The sequence below is a fragment of the Hemibagrus wyckioides genome, linkage group LG07 (assembly GCF_019097595.1).
Source record: "Hemibagrus wyckioides isolate EC202008001 linkage group LG07, SWU_Hwy_1.0, whole genome shotgun sequence".
Taxonomy (NCBI): Eukaryota; Metazoa; Chordata; class Actinopteri; order Siluriformes; family Bagridae; genus Hemibagrus; species Hemibagrus wyckioides.
In genome coordinates, this window is record NC_080716.1 from 8,782,450 (window position 1) to 8,801,440 (window position 18,991).

Sequence of the window (18,991 nt, forward strand, 5' to 3'; positions counted from 1 at the left end):
GAAATCAGTTGTAAAGGGTTCGCATAGCTGACACTTTCTTTATTGATGCTCCTCAAAAAAATAAAAAAAAAGGATTTGTAAAGTGTTCAATATGACACACAAACTCTACATCAATATTAATCATCAATATTTACCTTGTTTTCTGCTATTTTCAGATCATTTAGCTAAGTTGAACATATACTGATATATGACTGTAGATGCCGGTTGGGGTTCTTGGATTGAGGTTCTCTTCATCTACTATTTGTTGAAGTGGTCTGACAGATGGACATCCTCAGAGATTTATAAATTACGTACTTTGGTCTGTCAGGACATGCTTGGGGATCCCCACGTGGCTGAACAGGAGAATGAGCTCTCTGGCAAAGTTCAATGCAGTGGCTTTATGAAGAGGGGCTGCCTTGCAGTACATTCACCAGGTCACCGATCAACAGGATGTACTCATTGCGATCACCAATGCCTATCCTTTCACAGAGGATGCTGATGATTGGGAGCAGGATTAAGGGTATGGGTGCAGTCTTCTTTGGAGCAGTGCGAAGGTACTGCTGTGTGCTATTGTTGTGGGCTACCTGGAAATTTGTGACGCCATTTATAGTTGAATTATCTAGTAGTCTATATTAATGTGATTAAAGACAATGGTGCTCATACTAAATCTTAATCTTAACGACAAGGATGCTCATACTAAACATCCTTTCAAACTTGGTACTGTTTGAATTTAAAGTTTACAATTATGAAGAGTAATGGTTTATTTTTCCACTACCCAGTCACAATTGAAGATGGGTTTCCTTTCCCATGTCAAGTTTCTGCTACATGTCATCCAAGGAAGTTTTTCCTTGACTCTGCCATGTCTGGCTAGCTCTAAATGTTTGACCACATGATAACTAAAATAACCTTTAGCACAATTTACTTTTTATGCACCACTAGCCTAAATGTGGGTTGATCACAAAATAATGCAATTTTAAACTTGTACAGACGTTATTAAATTGCAGTGCTTAATTCTTATTAGTCTTTAATTAACTCTTTAATTTCAGTAATACCCATGTAATGTTTGCCAATGTGGACTTATTTAATAATTTAATCCCTGTCATTGTCAGAAATATTTGTTTTCTTGTACATGTTTTATATTTAAGTGGTACAAACTGACAGAGTTCGACCATCCAGTCTGTCATCTATGATTTTTCTAGACTTTTAAATTTTAAAGAGAAACAAAAAAGACAGAATTTACACTTTTACAGGTATTAAGTTAATTGAAACTTAGAAGGACATGCAATTCAGAAAATTTGTTGTTGTTTGAATAAATTTAGAGCATTTGATGTGTGTATATTTCTGTTGTGGTTGTGTATCATCAGGGTTTTTGTACACACTCTGAATGTTTACTGTCACTGTGGTCACTGTGGTACTCCCAGCTGGCACAGTAATACACCCCTGAGTGACTTTTCTTCAGGTTTGCTATTTTCAGCAATGGCTGTATCCTCAAACTGAAGTCCTTTGCTTCCTTAAAGTTAGCATCATGAACCAGTGAGCCATCACTTTTGACATACAGGATCCTTGTAAGAGCTTCACCATCTTTCTTTTGGTACCAGTGGACATAGTTGCCACTGGATAACTCGGTCACTTTGCAGCTGATAAAAGATGAGGGTAAAACTTTGTCATAGAGAGATCATTTTGTTCCAGTCTCACTCCCAGAACAGCAAGTGTTCAATATGACACACAAAATTAGTTCATCAATATTTACCTTGTTTTCTGCTATTTTCAGATCATTTAGCTAAGTTGAACATATACTGATATATTATATGAAATATTCTCTGTTCACCCTAACAGAAAGCAAGAGCACATAAGATGGGGGGAAGGTAGACCACAATTTCCAGTAAGTGTCTGTTAACATTGGAGAGGTAAAAACAACACCTGTGCACATCACACTTTCACGTGTCAGTTAGCTCACCTTTTTATTTTATTAAAGAGAAAAAGACTGCTGTTGTGGTGTATTCTTTAGTGATAAGCTCATACAAAGCATATGCCACTATTTTTGCAGAGCATCTACACAAATTACTTTACAATAACAGAAAGAATATGAATTAAACTCAAATTAAATTAATTAAATATAATTTCAAATTGTTCACACCTGTATGTAAAGGAGCAGTGCCCTGGGCCCTAACCACCCATAAGCACCTACTAGCACCACAGTGTTATATGAAGATAAACAGATAGAGTATGACACAAACAGGGTTAATTATTAGTGTGATTATTAGTGATTATTAGTGTCATGTTCTTAGAGAGAGAGAGAGATTCAGGGAAAGATGAAAGAGACAGTGAAAGCCTTGATAATCCATTTGATTGTTTTGATCGTCATCAGTCCAAGGATTTTGATTTATTTACTAGTAATAATCACTTACTGTTTACTCTTACTGGTCTGTTCTTATGCCATTGAGTGAACATTGTTATCTGTTACTTACACTTAGCTAGCTTTTGTTAAGTTTGTGTTTGTGATACTTTTGATATACTGTACTTGATCATTGGAAATACATAAAATTATATATATTTCAACATTTGAATGTGTATCTCTTATTATCCCTTTTTTTAAAAGTGTAAGCCAATTTTATATTTGACTATGGTGTGGTAATATAGATGGTGTATTCCTAGCTTAGCCTAAACATTTTCCTCGTTTAACATCTATGTATTTACATTGTCACACTTCATACTGTTGCCTGTGAATACCATTTCCTGTTGTGGTTGTGTAACTTCAGGGTTTTTATAGACACTTGAATTAATTCACACATCAATCCATTAATTTATTTTTCATAACATATTCTGAGCATACTGACTATGCTGACAGATGCTGATATACTGAAGAGTTTCTGTTGTGGTTGTGTAACCAGGGTTTTTGTACACACTGTGAGTATTTACTGTCACTGTGGTCGCTTGAATCCCAGCTGGCGCAGTAATAAACCGCCGAGTGACTTTTCTTCAGGTTTGCTATTTTCAGAGTATAATGGTCTGCCTGTATCCTCACACTGAACTCATTTGCTTCCTTAAAGTTAGCATCATGAACCGGTGAGCCTCCACTTTTGACATACAGGATCCTAGTGAGAGCTTCACCGTCTTTCTTTTGGTACCAGTGGACATAGTTGTCACTGGCTAATCCGGGCACTTTGCAGCTGATATACACAGTTTTACCCTCTCCTTTTGTCAGGGAGAGATCTTTTTGCTCCACTGTCAGTCCCAGAACAGCTTCTGTAAAAGCAATAATCTGTAAAAAGAGCAATTCTGGATTTTTCATTTTATTGCTTTGCTATAGTACTTACCTGCGATCAAAGAAAAGAGAAAAGCATATATGGCAATAAACATGTTGGTTTGGTTGTACCATAAAATCTGCTCTCAGTTCAGCTCTTTTTAGTGCACCTGTTTTTGCTCATTTGCTCAGTTGTGCTCATTTGTGACAAGAGACTTTTCTTTATAAAGCAATGATGTCATTTCCTGCTGTGGGGATTGACCACATTTGCAGACAGGATTAACCTAGACCTTGTGCATTTGGTATTTTCTAATTATTTAAATAACATATAAACAATAATGCGGGACATTGTGCTGCCCTTAACATAAATCATGGTGTCAGTCTGTATTAATATATGACCCTCTGAAATGGTGCAGTATTACTTAAAACATGTTATGACTGAAGCTCACCCTCTCTTCTTTACTTATTTTAGCTGTCTACTTAAGAACATATGAGCTGAATGAAATAATGAACAGATTGTTAAAATGCAGACAAAATACATCCAAATAGGGTGAGCCACAATTGGACCATGCGGATCTTCCTTTTTTAAAGTAAAAAAATAATTGTGCTGCATATTATGGGCATGTACTGATGCTGCCATGCCCACCATAAGATTGTTCACAGATCAAGATAGTTTATACTCATAGTTATCTAAGCAGAATCTTACCTTTTTAAAGATTTAATAAATGGAATTACTCAAGAATGTATTAGATGTATACATATAATGTAAAGAATAATTTTATTTACAAAATTCATAACTTAACATCATTAATATTTCTTTCCTTTGACATTATGTATTAATTTGTTGCGAACTGACACTCAGACTTGCTGATCTGCCATCTGTGACACATCTTGTGCTTATGTATGTTTGTAACGTCGCCACCGGTGTCAGGCCGCCAGAGGGAGCCCTCACCCCCTGCCAGCTCAGTGTTATAATGTTGTAGATGTTTGGCAACAATAGAGAAAGGGAATGTTGGGGTGTTGGTGAGAAGGTATGTCAGGCTGAACTACACCACTGATCAGGAGCTATTTATTAATAGCAAATACATTTTAGGGAACTGATCAGTAAATGAATGACAAACAGAACCATGGACTGTTGTTCCTGAATGGAGTTATCCATGTAATGGTTCTATACATTGTCATATACACTGGAGTGTCATCCACATCTGCAGTAGCAGTGAAAGATTTTTCAACCTGTGTTTACTGTCGAACATAAAATGCAGAAAAAGTGTCAGTGTTTGTCACCTTCACTGTCTTTCCTTCGGTACCAGTAGACATAATTGCTGCTGGATAATCCGGTCACTTTGCAGTTGATATACACACCTTTACCCTCCTCTTTTGTCATGATGAGATGTTTTTGCTCTAGTAATAAAAATTAATTGGGAAAACAGTTATCTTGTTTACTTTTTTCTGTTTGTTGTTTTCTTTTGTTTATCATTTTATTGCTGTGCTGTGATACTTAACTGTGGCTAAAGAAAAGAGAACAGCATATAAGGCTATAAACATGTTGATTTAGATGTAAAATAAAGTTTGCTCTTAGTTCAGCTCTATTTGTTTCATCTGTTTTTGAATGAATGCAAAATTAAGAAAACAGATCTTTCCTTTATAAAGTAATGGGTGGGAACTGGCCACCTGGTCATGAACATTAACTCAGATTCTGTGTATTTTTTAAATTTCCTATTACTGAAAATAATAATAATAATAATAATAATAATAATAATAATAATATTGTAGGGCAATTCTATTATAAGACATTTTAATTGTATTAGTTAAAGGATTAAGAGGAAATGGAGGGATTTTCACACCACTTTTTGATCCTTTATACATATTTGGTTACAACAGAGTGTTTGAATAGCAGTATTGAAGAGTTTCTGTTGTGGTTGTGTATCATCAGGGTTTTTGTACACACTCTGAATGTTTACTGTCACTGTGGTACTTTCCCAGCTGGCGCAGTAATAAACCCCTGAGTGAATTTCCTTCAGTATTTCTATCTTCAGATCATAGTTATCAGACTGTATCCTCACTTTAAAGTCCCCTGATTCAGGATGGGTATTATCAAGAACAGGTGACTTTCCTTTTTCCACATACAGGATCCTTTTCAGAGCTTCTTCACCGTCTTTCTTTTGGTACCAGTGGACATAAGCTGAGCTCCGCTCGGTCACTTTGCAGCTGATGTGTATAGTTTTGCCCTTCCCTTTTGTCAGGGAGAGATCTTTTTGCTCCAGTTTCACTCCCAGAACAGCTTCTGTTTAAAAAATAATTATAAATAAATAAATACATTAATAAAACTCTGTTTTTATTTATTTATTTATTTATTTATTTATTTATTTATTTTTACATTTTCTTTTTTCATTTTTATTGCTGTACTGTAATACTTACCTATGGCTGAAGAGAAGAGAACAGCATATATAGCTATAAACATGTTGATTTGTTGAAGTTCAGCACTCTTTATTGCAGCTGTTTTAATGCTATTATAGAACATGAATCTTTCATTATAAAGTAATGATGTCATTTCCTGGGGAGGAGTCTGACTACCTGGACAGCCAATATTAACCCAGACTTCTTGTATAAGTTATTTCCTTATTACTGAACAAAAACTTTTTACTTTTGAAAAGAAAACCCTGTTTACTCTTTTGTATGAATTTCCCATTGACTTAGTGCACCAGTAAAAAATTTATTTTCTTTTTTACTTGTATGTCATATGTTTTAAAGATTTTAAGAAAAGGAACACTTTATATGAAGAAACACTACTGTTGAAGCTTGTTACTTAAGGACAACCTGCTGTAAATGAGACATTTCTTGTAGCCATCTACCAGTTTCTGATATCCACTGGAAGAAAGTATGCTGTAAAAGTAGCTGTGTGATGTTTGGGGGTTTACTGAATGCACAGTCTGTTTTAAATCACCCCACAGGGTCTCAATAGGATTTAGATCTGGGCTTTGACTTGGCCATTCCATTCATTCTCCATTTTTCAACCAGTCCTTGGTGGATATACTGGTATGTTTTGGGTCATTGTCATGTTGCAAGGTTCAGTTCCCCTTCAGCTTCAATTTTTTGGACAGATGTTCTTACATGCTCCTCAAGCACCTTCTGATACAATGTAGAATTCATAATGGATTCTATTATGGTGAGCTGGCCAGGTCCTGCTGCAGCAAAGCATCCCCAATCCATAACACTTCCACCTCCATGTTTCACAGTTGGTATGAGGTTCATTTGCTGAAATTCTGTATTTGGTTTACTCCAGACATGTCCTGTTATGGTGTCTAAATTATCCAGTTTTAGTCTCATCTGTCCGAAGCACATTATTCCAGAAGTCTTGGCCTTTGTCCCTGTGTTCTTTGGGAAACTTCAGTCTTGTCCTCATGTTTTTTAGACAGCAAAGGTTTCCTTTTTGCACACCTCCCATAATAATGAAAGTTGTGTAGTCTCTTTCTGATTGTTGATTCATGCACTTTGGCATAAACTGTAGCAAAAGCTTGCTGTAGGTCCCGTGATGATATCTTAGGATTTTTGGAGACGTCTTTAAGCATCTTGCGGTCTGCTCTTGGAGTGAATTTGCTTGGACAGCCTGACCTGGCCATGTTGGCAGTTGTTTTAAATGTTCTCCACTTGTAAATGATTTTCTGGACAATGGAATGTCTGATTACAAACTCTTTTAAGATTTTTTTAAGAAATAAATATGATATAATATAAATATTATTTTTTCCTCATAAGAATTTGGATTTGATAAAATTACATTTAACAGATCATTAAAAAAAAGACTTTTCTTTGGTTTTATTTAGGGATGCACAATATGAAAAATTTAAATCAATATCGATAATTAAATCCTTCTCATGGCCGATTCCGATACTGAAAACCAATAAGTTCATATTTTTATATTAGAATTTTCATATAATCTGCAGTTTGTGCACCCAGGAGAATAGACAATCTAAGATGAAACTGATATTTTAGTAGCTCTGGCCTAACTGCAATAGCAAGCATCAGTCCTGACTCTTCAAATGTTTTTATTTTTCGTGTAAGGCTCATTAACAACAAATTTATATTCAAGAATTTCATGCATAACAAAGAAATGCATCTATTCAAACATTTTAGTGCATGAGGATGAGGAAGGTATATAGCAGTAGCGTAGCTATGGGTGGGCCTGTCAGTCAGGCCCACCCAGTCAGTTGCTTGCTACAGAAAAGATTGCTTTGACTACGGCGATTGCTGGATGCCTTTATACATGCCTTTGTCCGTATTAGGTTTTTTGGCACGTCATATGTTACTTCTATGAGTCAATTTTTGTACTTTCTGCACAAGAGCGCCCTCCAGTTTCGAGGAAGAATGAAACGTCTCTACGCTCATGCCGCCCCTCTCCCTCCACACTGAGTACATTTCACAGAGGGTCACCGAAGTTTAGTTGCACATTAAACTAAAATGAAACAGAGCAACTTACTAAAGTTTGCCTCAAAAAGGCATTGTGTGCAGCCGGAGGAGAAAGATAATTCCGATGTTCAGGAGCCATGAAGCTCGAGTAGTAAGGAGCTCTGCTAGTGTTCATTCACCTTTTACTCCATCACCAGCAGCACTTTATTCTCCAGCGTGTACCTCCCCTACACACAGTGTAAAAGTAAGCCAATCTACATTTTCCTACTATGTAGTTGTATAGTCATTGTTGTTCATTTCATGTGGTTTATATGGCCGTTGAGCCATATATCGGACAGTTTACATACTGTCCTGCTGATTTGATAATGGTGTTGCGGCGCGTGCATATGTATGTGTGGTGTGGCCGCCGCGCTCATGCTGTTCTTATTGTTATGTTCTTAACATTGCTTACGATGACATACAAGCTTATGCTCTGATGAAATGGTGGTTTGCATTCAAGCAGGTGTAGTTCTGTTGGCTTATTTTGATAAAAGATGCATTTTAGGCTAGGCCCACCCAATTTTCTCTGGGCCCACCCACATTGTGATTCCCGGCTACGCTAGTGGTATATAGACCTTAACTTAAGGTCTATCAGTTGAAAGCTGCAGTCACATGCACTCGGACTGATTGATTTACCAGCAAGTGTACTTTATCGGATCTAGTTATCGGATTTAATTTATTTATCGGAGCCAATAATTTATCTGTCCGATAAATATCGTGCATCCCTAGTTTTATTTGTTTAGTTTTATTACTTCATCTTTCAATATTGTTAAAATGAAGATCAAATGCTAATATGTTTATGATTATATGGGTGTAGGTTTCAAAATGTAAATGGTTAAAAAAAAACTCATTTCATAGAAATACATATGTTTAAAAACATTATTTATTGTACTAACATGGACATTGTCATTATGTAAACAGTTCATATTATACTTAAGTGCAAATTCTGCATATAATTTCAATTCATATTATATACAACATAAATTTCTGGAAGAATAATTTATAATCTCACTATCCAGTGTCACCCAGAAGAGGATCACTGCCCTCTTGAGTTCTTCTCAAAGTTTCTTCTCATCAACTTTTCTCTTGCCACAATCACTCGTGTCTTGCTCATTAGAAATATAAATATTAATCTTTATATAGATTTCTCTATAGGTGCTTTGTGTCACTGTCTTTTATACAAACTGCTACATAAGAAAAATTAATTTGATGACATGGTTTTTTACTCTCATTTCTATTCACATGGGGTTTGATCACAAGCTAAAACAATTTGAAATCTGTATCACAGACATCAATAAAAGGCAATCCTTATTCCTTATTACACCAGTTGTTATATTTTTTTATTATTACTCCTTTAAAATTCTTCATACAAATAATGAAATTATAATACAAATAATACTTTAGTTATCATTACTATTATTAATTATTTAATATGACTGTTTCTGTATAAAACATTGTTTATGAATGCAGCTGTATTATAAAATATTAGTTTCTGTTGTGGTTGTGTATCATCAGGGTTTTTCTGTCAGAATGTTTACTGTCACTGTGGTACTTTCCCAGCTCGCACAGTAATAAACCCCTGAGTGAATTTCCTTCAGATCAATCTTCAGATCATAGTTATCAGACTGCACTTTAAAGTCCCCTGATTCAGGATGGGTATTATCAGGAACAGGTGAGCTTCCTTTTTTCACATACAGGATCCTTTTGAGAACTTCTTCACCGTCTTTCTTTTGGTACCAGTGGACATAATCTGTCCTTAGCCTGGTCACTTTGCAGCTGATGTGTATAGTTTTGCCCTTCCCTTTCGTCATGGAGAGATCTTTTTGCTCCAGTGTCACTCCCAGAACAGCTTCTGTAATCAACATTAACAGCCGCCATTCCATTATTTCTGTTTTCTTTTACTTCATTTTCTTTTACTTTTTTCTTTACAGTTTTAATAACGGTCATCTGATACTTACCTGTGGCCATAGAAAATAGAACAGCATATATGTGTAACACTGGAAACAGGAACAGAGACCGGAGAGCAGATGGTGAGTAAAGTGGTGCTTTATTTATCCAAGAAGTAGTGCAAAACTGAAAGCAAACTGAAAACGTAACTTAAAGAGTCTTATCTGTGCAAGTGGATGGAGAACTGAAGATATATATTTCCACACGGTGAGACGGGGCAGAAGCAGCGGCTAGCACAACGTAGGGCTTGGGGAAAAGAAGACAGGAACATCACCTAGTAACATTAATACTAGCCACTGCTCGTGTGGTGAGAGGGAGATAAGTAGTGTGTGAGATAATGAGTGTCAGGTGAGGGTGTTAGAACTCTGGTGATGGGGGGCGTGGTCGCGAGGTAGAGGTGGAAGCCCCCGTGACATTCCCTCCCTTGGCGGAGGGAATTTTGTGCATACTCGACCCAGGGAAGGTACTGGCTCCATGTGTGCTGGCGGTCGTGGCAGTAGGCCCTGAGATAGCGTCCGATTCCTTGGATCTTTCGCTCTGTCTGGCCATTGGTCTGAGGGTGGTAGCTCGAAGATAGACTCACTGACACGCCGAGTAGCTTCAAGAAACCCCGCCATACCCGGGAGATAAATTGGGGACCCCGGTCCGACACAATGTCTTCCGGGAGGCCATAATGCTGAAAGACGTTGTGGAAGAGGGCCTCTGCTGTCTCCAGGGCCGACGGGAGTCCCTTGAGCGGAACGAACTTGCAGGCCTTGGAAAACCGGTCGACGACGATGAGGATGGTAGTGAAACCACTTGAGTTGGGCAGATCCGTGGCGAAATCAATCCCTAGGTGTGACCAAGGACAACGCGGAATAGGGAGTGGTTTGAGCTTACCCTCCGGTAGTTGTTGTGGTGTGGAAACCATGGCACAGAGCATCCCTTGATGTAGCGTGTCACATCCTGGGCCATGTTGGGCCACCAGTACTGCTCCTTGAGGAGTGAGAGAGTTCATTGGCTGCCCGGGTGACCCGATCCCAGAGATGTGTGCAGAAAGAGAGTCCAGAAGGGAGAGGCGTAGAGGGGTTGGTATGTAGGTCTTACCTTCTGGACCTCCCGGCGGGGCTGGTTCCTCTCTGGTGGTGGCACGGATGTTCTCTTCGAGGGACCATGTGATGGGACATACGAATAGGGCTGGAGGGAGAATGGGTTCTGGTTCTTCAAGTGTCGGGTCCAGAGAATGGAGTCGAGAAAAGGTATCAGCTTTGGTGTTCTTGGTTCCGGGGTGATAACTGACCAAGAAGTGGAATCGGGTGAAGAAGAGGGTCCACCGAGCTTGACGGGGATTTAGCAGTTAAGCCTCTCGAAGGTACTGTAGGTTTTTATGCTCCGTGATTACCTCAAATGGGTGGTTGGCTCCCTCCAGCCAGTGCCGCCACTCTTCCAGGGCCAGTTTAATGGCTAACGGTTCTCTGTTCCCAATGTCATAATTCTGTTCCGCCGGGGACAGTTTCTTCGAGGAATAGGCACACAGGTGGAGTACTGGAGGCTCACCTCTCCTTTGGGATAACACGGCCCCCACTCCAAGGGTGGACAAGTGTAGGGGCCGTGCAGAAGGCGGCTTTCAGTTTCCGAAAGGCCGCGTCAGCTTCAGGCGTCCAGGCAAGTCTCTTGGGCTTCTGGCGCAGCAAGGACGTAAGCAGGGCCGTGAGTCTGCTATAGCCGGCGATGAAACGGTGATAGAAGCTGGCAAACTCCAAGAAGCACTGGAGATCCTTAATGGAGGATGGTTTGATGGCCTCCACCTTAGATTGGTCCATCTGGATTCCCTCGGGCGAGATGACATATCCAAGGAAATGTATGGTACACCGGTGGAACTCACATTTCTCCTGCTTAAGGAACAGGTGGAATTGACGGAGCAGGGTCAGTACCTGTTTGACATGCTCCACATGTTCTGAAAGTAGATCAATATATCATCGATATACATGATCACAAACTTCTGGAGCATGTCTCTAAAGATTTCATTAACGAAATTTTGAAAGTTGGAGGGGGCGTTGGTGAATCTGTAAGACATGACCCGGTATTCATAATGCCCCGATGGTGTAACAAAGGCAGTCTTCCACTCATCTCCATGCCGTATGCAGATGAGGTTATAGGCACTCGGGAGATCCAGCTTCGAGAAGATGTGAGCTCCCCGTAATTCCTCCAGGGCCGAGGGCACCAGTGGTAGGGGGTACGCAAACTTCACCATTTGGGAATTGAGAATCCGGTAATCGATGCATGGCCAGAGTCCTCCGTCCTTCTTTGCCACAACAAAGAAGCTGGAAGCTGCCTGAGAGGTGGAAGGCCGAATGAAACTTTAGAGCCTCGTGAACGTACTCATCCATGGCTTGGTGCTCTGGGATCGGGAGAGGGTAGACTTTACCCTTGGGCAGCTTGTTCCCTGGCAGAAGGTCTATGGTGCAGTCCCATGGCCGGTGAGGAGGCAGTTTAGTGGCAGCCGTTTTGCAGAAGACATCTCGGAATGACCGGTACTGGCGTGGGAGATCAACCTGGGTAGCTGGTTCTGGACTTTCAATGGAGGTAGCTCTGAGGATGGTGGGTTTTGGAGGTGGTTCCAGCAGTGACCACATGCAGTGTTGCAGGCAGTGATCACTCCTCCGCACAATGCTCCCCGAGAGCCACTGAATGTCTGGTTGGTGCTGTGCCAGCCAGGGGCGTCCTAAGACGACATCAACCTTGGCCTCCTCCAACACCAGTAGGGACAACTTCTCTTCGTGGAGGCAGCCCAGTCGTAGGGACAACTCCGGGGTCCTCCACCGCACCAGTCCATTACTTAGCAGTTTTCCTTGTATGGTAGTGATTTGGTAGCAGGTAGGATTTCTCAGACGTGGTATGGCACAGGTGGATAATATTCGTGAGGATATGAAGTTGCCTGAGGACCTGGAGTCAAAGAGCACTCGCACTGCGAATGATTGAGAGGTGTGGATTAGGACAGCATCATGATAGCAGTGAGTAGTTATGACAGAGGGAAGAAAGATCGTACTCACCGCAGTGCGAGGCGGACGGACTGGGCATACCGGAAGGGAATGGTCTTTCTCTCCACAGTACAGACACAACCGCTGGTCTATACGATGCTGGCGTTCATCGGGAGCCAAGCGGACTCGGTCGATCTGCTTGAGTTTTGGCTCTGGGGAGCGGTTTGTGGGTGAAGTTGTCAGAGACTCTCCTTCCTCGATGGAGACAACTGTCAGATGTTGGGACACATGCTGGGCCTTCAGAAGGAAGTTCTCCAGTCCTATGGCATCATCATAGACGGCCATTAGCTTGCGGAGAGCGGGGTGTAAGCCGCGCCGATATGCTGAAAGGAGCGCCACCTCACTCCAGCTGCTAGTGGCCACCAGTGTGCGGAACCGGAGTGTAACCGTGGATGGGCTGCTCGGCTTGCCTTAGATTCAACAGCTCATCATGGACAGAGCAGGCTGACACGCTCGTGCTAAACACCTCTTTAAAATGCACCATGAAAGTATCGAGGGTGTCCAGGATGGGGCTTTTGGTAGCCCAGAGCGCCTCGGCCCAGCATAACTGAAAGCAAACTGAAAACGTAACTTAAAGAGTCTTATCTGTGCAAGTGGACGGAGAACTGAAGATATATTTCCAGATGGTGAGACGGGACAGAAGCAGCAGCTAGCACGACGTAGGGCTTGGGGAAAAGAAGACAGGAACATCACCTAGTAACGTTAATACTAGGTGCTTAACTGCAAATTCTGTATATGATTTCAATACATGAATGTATTTCTGGAAGAATAATTTATAATCTCACTATCCAGTGTCACCCAGAAGAGGATCACTGCCCTCTTGAGTTCTTCTCAAAGTTTCTTCTCATCAACTTTTCTCTTGCCACAATCACTCGTGTCTTGCTCATTAGAAATATAAATATTAATCTTTATATAGATTTCTCTATAGTTTCTTTGTGTCACTGTCTAGAAATACAAACTGCTACATAAGTAAAATTAATTTGATGACACTAATATTCATTTTTTCATGTTTTTTTACTCTTATTTCTACTCACATGGGGTTTGATCACAAACTAAAACAATTTGAAATCTGTATCACAGACACCAATAAAAGGCAATCCTTATTCCTTATTACACCAGTTATTATATTCATTATTATTACTGCTTTAAAATTTATAAAATAATACAAATAATGCAATTTTAATAAAAAATAATATTTTAGTTATCATTAGTATTATTAATGATTTAATGTGAATGTTTTAAGTCATCTATTAATTATTTCTGTTTAAAACATTGTTTATGAATGCAGTTGTATTATAAAATATTAGTTTCTGTTGTGGTTGTGTATCATCAGGGTTTTTGTACACACTCTGAATGTTTACTGTCACTGTGGTCACTGCTGTACTCCCAGCTGGCGCAGTAATAAACTGCAGAGTGACTTTTCTTCAGGTTTGCTATTTTCAGATCATAATTGTCAGCCTGTATCCTCAAACTGAAGTCCTTTGCTTCCTTAAAGTTAGCATCAGGAATCAGTGAGCCTCCACTTTTGACATACAGGATCCTAGTGAGAGCTTCACCGTCTTTCTTTTGGTACCAGTGGACATAGTTGTCACTGTCTAATCCGGTCACTTTGCAGCTGATAAACACAGTTTTACCCTCTCCTTTTGTCAGGGAGAGATCTTTTTGTTCCAGTGTCACTCCCAGAACAGCTTCTGTTTAAAAAATAATTATAAATAAATAAATACATTAATAAAACAAAAAATCAGTTTTTGTTTATTAATTTGTTTGTTTCTTCATTTTCTATTTTTTGATAGATTTTTTTCTTACATTTTCTTTTTTCATTTTTATTGCTGTACTGTAATACTTACCTATGGCTGAAGAGAAGAGAACAGCATATATAGCTATAAACATGTTGATTTGTTGAAGTTCAGCACTCTTTATTGCAGCTGTTTTAATGCTATTATAGAACATGAATCTTTCATTCTAAAGTAATGATGTCATTTCCTGGGGAGGAGTCTGACTACCTTGGCAGCCAATATTAACCCAGACTTCATGTACAAGTTATTCCCTTATTACTGAACAAAAACTTTTTACTTTTGAAAAGAAAACCCTGTTTACTCTTTTGTATGAATTTCCCATTGACCTAGTGCACCAGTAAAAATTTATTTTCTTTTTTTACTTGTATGTCATATGTTTTAAAGATTTTAAGAAAAGGAACACTTTATATGAAGAAACACTACTGTTGAAGCTTGTTACTTAAGGACAACCTGCTGTAAATGAGACATTACTTGTAGCCATCTACCAGTTTCTGATATCCACTGGAAGAAAGTATGCTGGAAAAGTAGCTGTGTGATGTTTGGGGGTTTGTTGCATGCACAGTCTGTTTTAAATCACCCCACAGGGTCTCAATAGGATTTAGATCTGGGCTTTGACTTGGCCATTCCATTCATTCTCCATTTTTCAACCAGTCCTTGGTGGATATACTGGTATGTTTTGGGTCATTGTCATGTTGCAAGGTTCACTTCCACTTCAGCTTCAATTTTTTGGACAGATGTTCTTACATGCTCCTCAAGCACCTTCTGAAACAATGTAGAATTCATAATGGATTCTATTATGGTGAGCTGGCCAGGTCCTGCTGCAGCAAAGCATCCCCAATCCATAACACTTCCACCTCCATGTTTCACAGTTGGTATGAGGTTCATTTGCTGAAATTCTCTATTTGGTTTACTCCAAACATGTCCTGTTATGGTGTCTAAATTATTCAGTTTTAGTCTCATCTGTCCGAAGCACATTATTCCAGAAGTCTTGGCTTTTGTCTCTGTGTTCTTTGGGAAACTTCAGTCAATCTTGCACACCTCCCATAATAATGAAAGTTGTGTAGTCTCTTTCTGATTGTTGATTCATGCACTTTGGCATAAACTGTAGCAAAAGCTTGCTGTAGGTCCCGTGATGATATTTTAAGGATTTTGGAGACATCTTTAAGCATCTTGCGGTCTGCTCTTGGGGTGAATTTGCTTGGACAGCCTGACCTGGCCATGTTGGCAGTTGTTTAAAATGTTCTCCACTTGTAAATGATTTTCTGGACAATGGAATGGCTGATTACAAATTCTTTCAAGATCTTTTTATATCCCTTACCAGACTCATAAGCATCAACAATCTTTCTGAAGGCCTCAGAGAGGTGATACCTCTCACTTCAACAATTAAGAGCAAACCATAATTTCTGAGGTTTGAATAAGGCAAGTCTCCTTCAAAATGCTCTGTAACAATGGTCTAGTAATTTGCATTGGATGTGATACACCTGTACGTCATTTTATCCATTTTAAGCACTAATAAATGTGGGGGTGTCCTTACTTTTTCCTCACAAGAATTTGGATTTTTTTTTAATTACATTTTACAGATTGTTTAAAAAAAGACTTTTCTTTGGTTTTATTTGTTTAGTTATATTACATGAATCTTTCAATATTGTTAAAATAAAGATCAAATGCTAATATTTGTAAGATTATATGGGTGTATGTTTCAAAATGTAAATGGTTAAAAAAGTCATTTCATAGAAATACATATGTTTAAAAACATTATTTATTGTACTAAAATGGTCATTATATCATTATGTAAACAGTTCATATTATACTTAAATGCATATTCTGGATAAAATTTCAATACATGAATCCATTCATTATTTTTTATAACATACTGTGATCATACTGAATATGCTTTCATTACACTAGTGTTTGACTTTATTGTATTTCTGGAAGAATAATTTATAATCTCACTATCCAGTGTCACCCAGAAGAGGATCACTGCCCTCTTGAGTTCTTCTCAAAGTTTCTTCTCATCAACTTTTCTCTTGCCACAATCACTCGTGTCTTGCTCATTAGAAATATAAATATTAATCTTTATATAGATTTCTCTATAGTTGCTTTGTGTCACTGTCTAGAAATACAAACTGCTACATAAGTAAAATTTATTTGATGACATTAATATTCATTTTTTCATGTTTTTTTACTCTCTTTTCTACTCACATGGGGTTTGATCACAAGCTAAAACAATTTGAAATCTGTATCACAGACACCAATAAAAGGCAATCCTTATTCCTTATGACACCAGTTATATTTATTATTATTACTGCATTAAAATTCTTAATACAAATAATGAAATTATAATACAAATAATATTTTAGTTATAATTACTATTATTAATGATTTAATATGAATGTTTTAAGTAATTTGTGAATTATTTCTGTATAAAACATTGTTTATGAATGCAGCTGTATTATAAAATATTAGATTCTGTTGTGGTTGTGTATCATCAGGGTTTCTGTACACACTCTGAATGTTTACTGTCACTGTGGTCACTGCTGTACTCCCAGCTGGCGCAGTAATAAACCCCTGAGTGAATTTCCTTCAGTATTTCTATTTTCAGATCATAATTATCAGACTGTATCCTCACTTTAAAGTCCCCTGATTCAGGATGGGTATTATCAGGAACAGGTGAGCTTCCTTTTTTCACATACAGGATCCTTCTGAGAGCTTCTTCACCGTCTTTCTTTTGGTACCAGTGGACATAATCTCTGCTTAGCTCGGTCACTTTGCAGCTGATGTGTATAGTTTTGCCCTTCCCTTTTGTCATGGTGAGATCTTTTTGCTCCAGTTTCACTCCCAGAACAGCTTCTGTAATCAACATTAACAACAACCATTCCTTTATTTCTGTTTTCTTTTACTTCTTTTTCTTTTACTTTTTTCTTTACAGTTTTAATAAAGTCATCTGATACTTACCTGTGGCCAAAGAGAAGAGAACAGCATATATGGCTATAAACATTTTGATATGATTGAAAAATAAAAGAAGCTCACAGTTCAGCTCTCTTTATTGCACCTGTTTTTATATTAATGCTAGTTAAGACCATGACTCTTTCATTATAAAGTAATGATGTCATTTCCTGGGGAGGGGACTGGCCACCTTGTCAGCCAAAGAGCTTTGTGTCACCCTTGTGTTTAATATTCCACATAAATAATATATGTAAGTAAAACAAAATGTAAATAGGTAAAAAAAATTCATTAAATAGAAATACGTATCTTTTAAAACATTATTTATTGTACTAATATGGACATTATATCATTATGTAAACAGTTCATATTATACTTAAGTGCATATTCTGTATATGATTTCAATACATGAATGTATTTCTGGAAGAATAATTTATAATCTCACTATCCAGTGTCACCCAGAAGAGGATCACTGCCCTCTTGAGTTCTTCTCAAAGTTTCTTCTCATCAACTTTTCTCTTGCCACAATCACTCGTGTCTTGCTCATTAGAAATATAAATATTAATCTTTATATAGATTTCTCTATAGTTGCTTTGTGTCACTGTCTAGAAATACAAACTGCTACATAAGAAAAATTAATCTGATGACATTAATATTCATTTTTTCATGTTTTTTTACTCTTATTTCTACTCACATGGGGTTTGATCACAAGCTAAAACAATTTGAAATCTGTATCACAGACACCAATAAAAGGCAATCCTTATTCCTTATGACACCAGTTATTATATTTATTATTATTACTGCTTTAAAATTCTTAATAGAAATAATGCAATTATAATACAAATAATATTTTAGTTATCATTACTATTATTAATGATTTAATATGAATGTTTTAATTAATTCAGGATTATTTCTGTATAAAACATTGTTTATGAATGCAGCTGTATTATAAAATATTAGTTTCTGTTGTGGTTGTGTATCATCAGGGTTTTTGTACACACTCTGAATGTTTACTGTCACTGTGGTACTTTCCCAGCTGGCGCAGTAATAAACTGCAGAGTGACTTTTCTTCAGGTTTGCTATTTTCAGATCATAATTGTCAGCCTGCATCCTCACACTGAAGTCCTTTGCTTCCTTAAAGTTAGCATCATGAACCGGTGAGCTTCCACTTTTGACATACAGGATCCTAGTGAGAGCTTCACCGTCTTTCTTTTGGTACCAGTGGACATAGTCAGTGCTTAGTCCGGTCACTTTGCAGCTGATAAACACAGTTTTACCCTCTCCTTTTGTCAGGGAGAGATCTTTTTGTTCCAGTGTCACTCCCAGAACAGCTTCTGTTTAAAAAATAATTATAAATAAATAAATATATAAATAAAACAAAAAATCAGTTTTTGTTTATTAATTTGTTTGTTTGTTAATTTTTTATTTTGTTAGATTTTTTTCCTACATTTCTTTTTCTTTTTTCATTTTTATTGCTGTACTGTAATACTTACCTATGGCTGAAGAGAAGAGAACAGCATATATAGCTATAAACATGTTGATTTGTTGAAGTTCAGCACTCTTTATTGCAGCTGTTTTAATGCTATTATAGAACATGAATCTTTCATTATAAAGTAATG

The 18,991-nt window shown here is 37.9% G+C and overlaps 2 gene segments (V, D, J or C); both read right to left on the minus strand.

Moving 5' to 3' along the window:
- Window positions 1–4,493: 4,493 nt before the first annotated feature.
- Window positions 4,494–5,742, minus strand: LOC131355925 (probable non-functional T cell receptor gamma variable). The segment is given in 3 exon segments: window positions 4,494–4,624; window positions 5,199–5,507; window positions 5,642–5,742. Coding segments are annotated over 3 exon segments (483 nt in total).
- Window positions 5,743–16,846: 11,104 nt separating this feature from the next.
- LOC131355891 (probable non-functional T cell receptor gamma variable) lies at window positions 16,847–17,492 on the minus strand. The segment is given in 2 exon segments: window positions 16,847–17,279; window positions 17,385–17,492. Coding segments are annotated over 2 exon segments (405 nt in total).
- Between the last annotated feature and the right edge of the window lie 1,499 nt (window positions 17,493–18,991).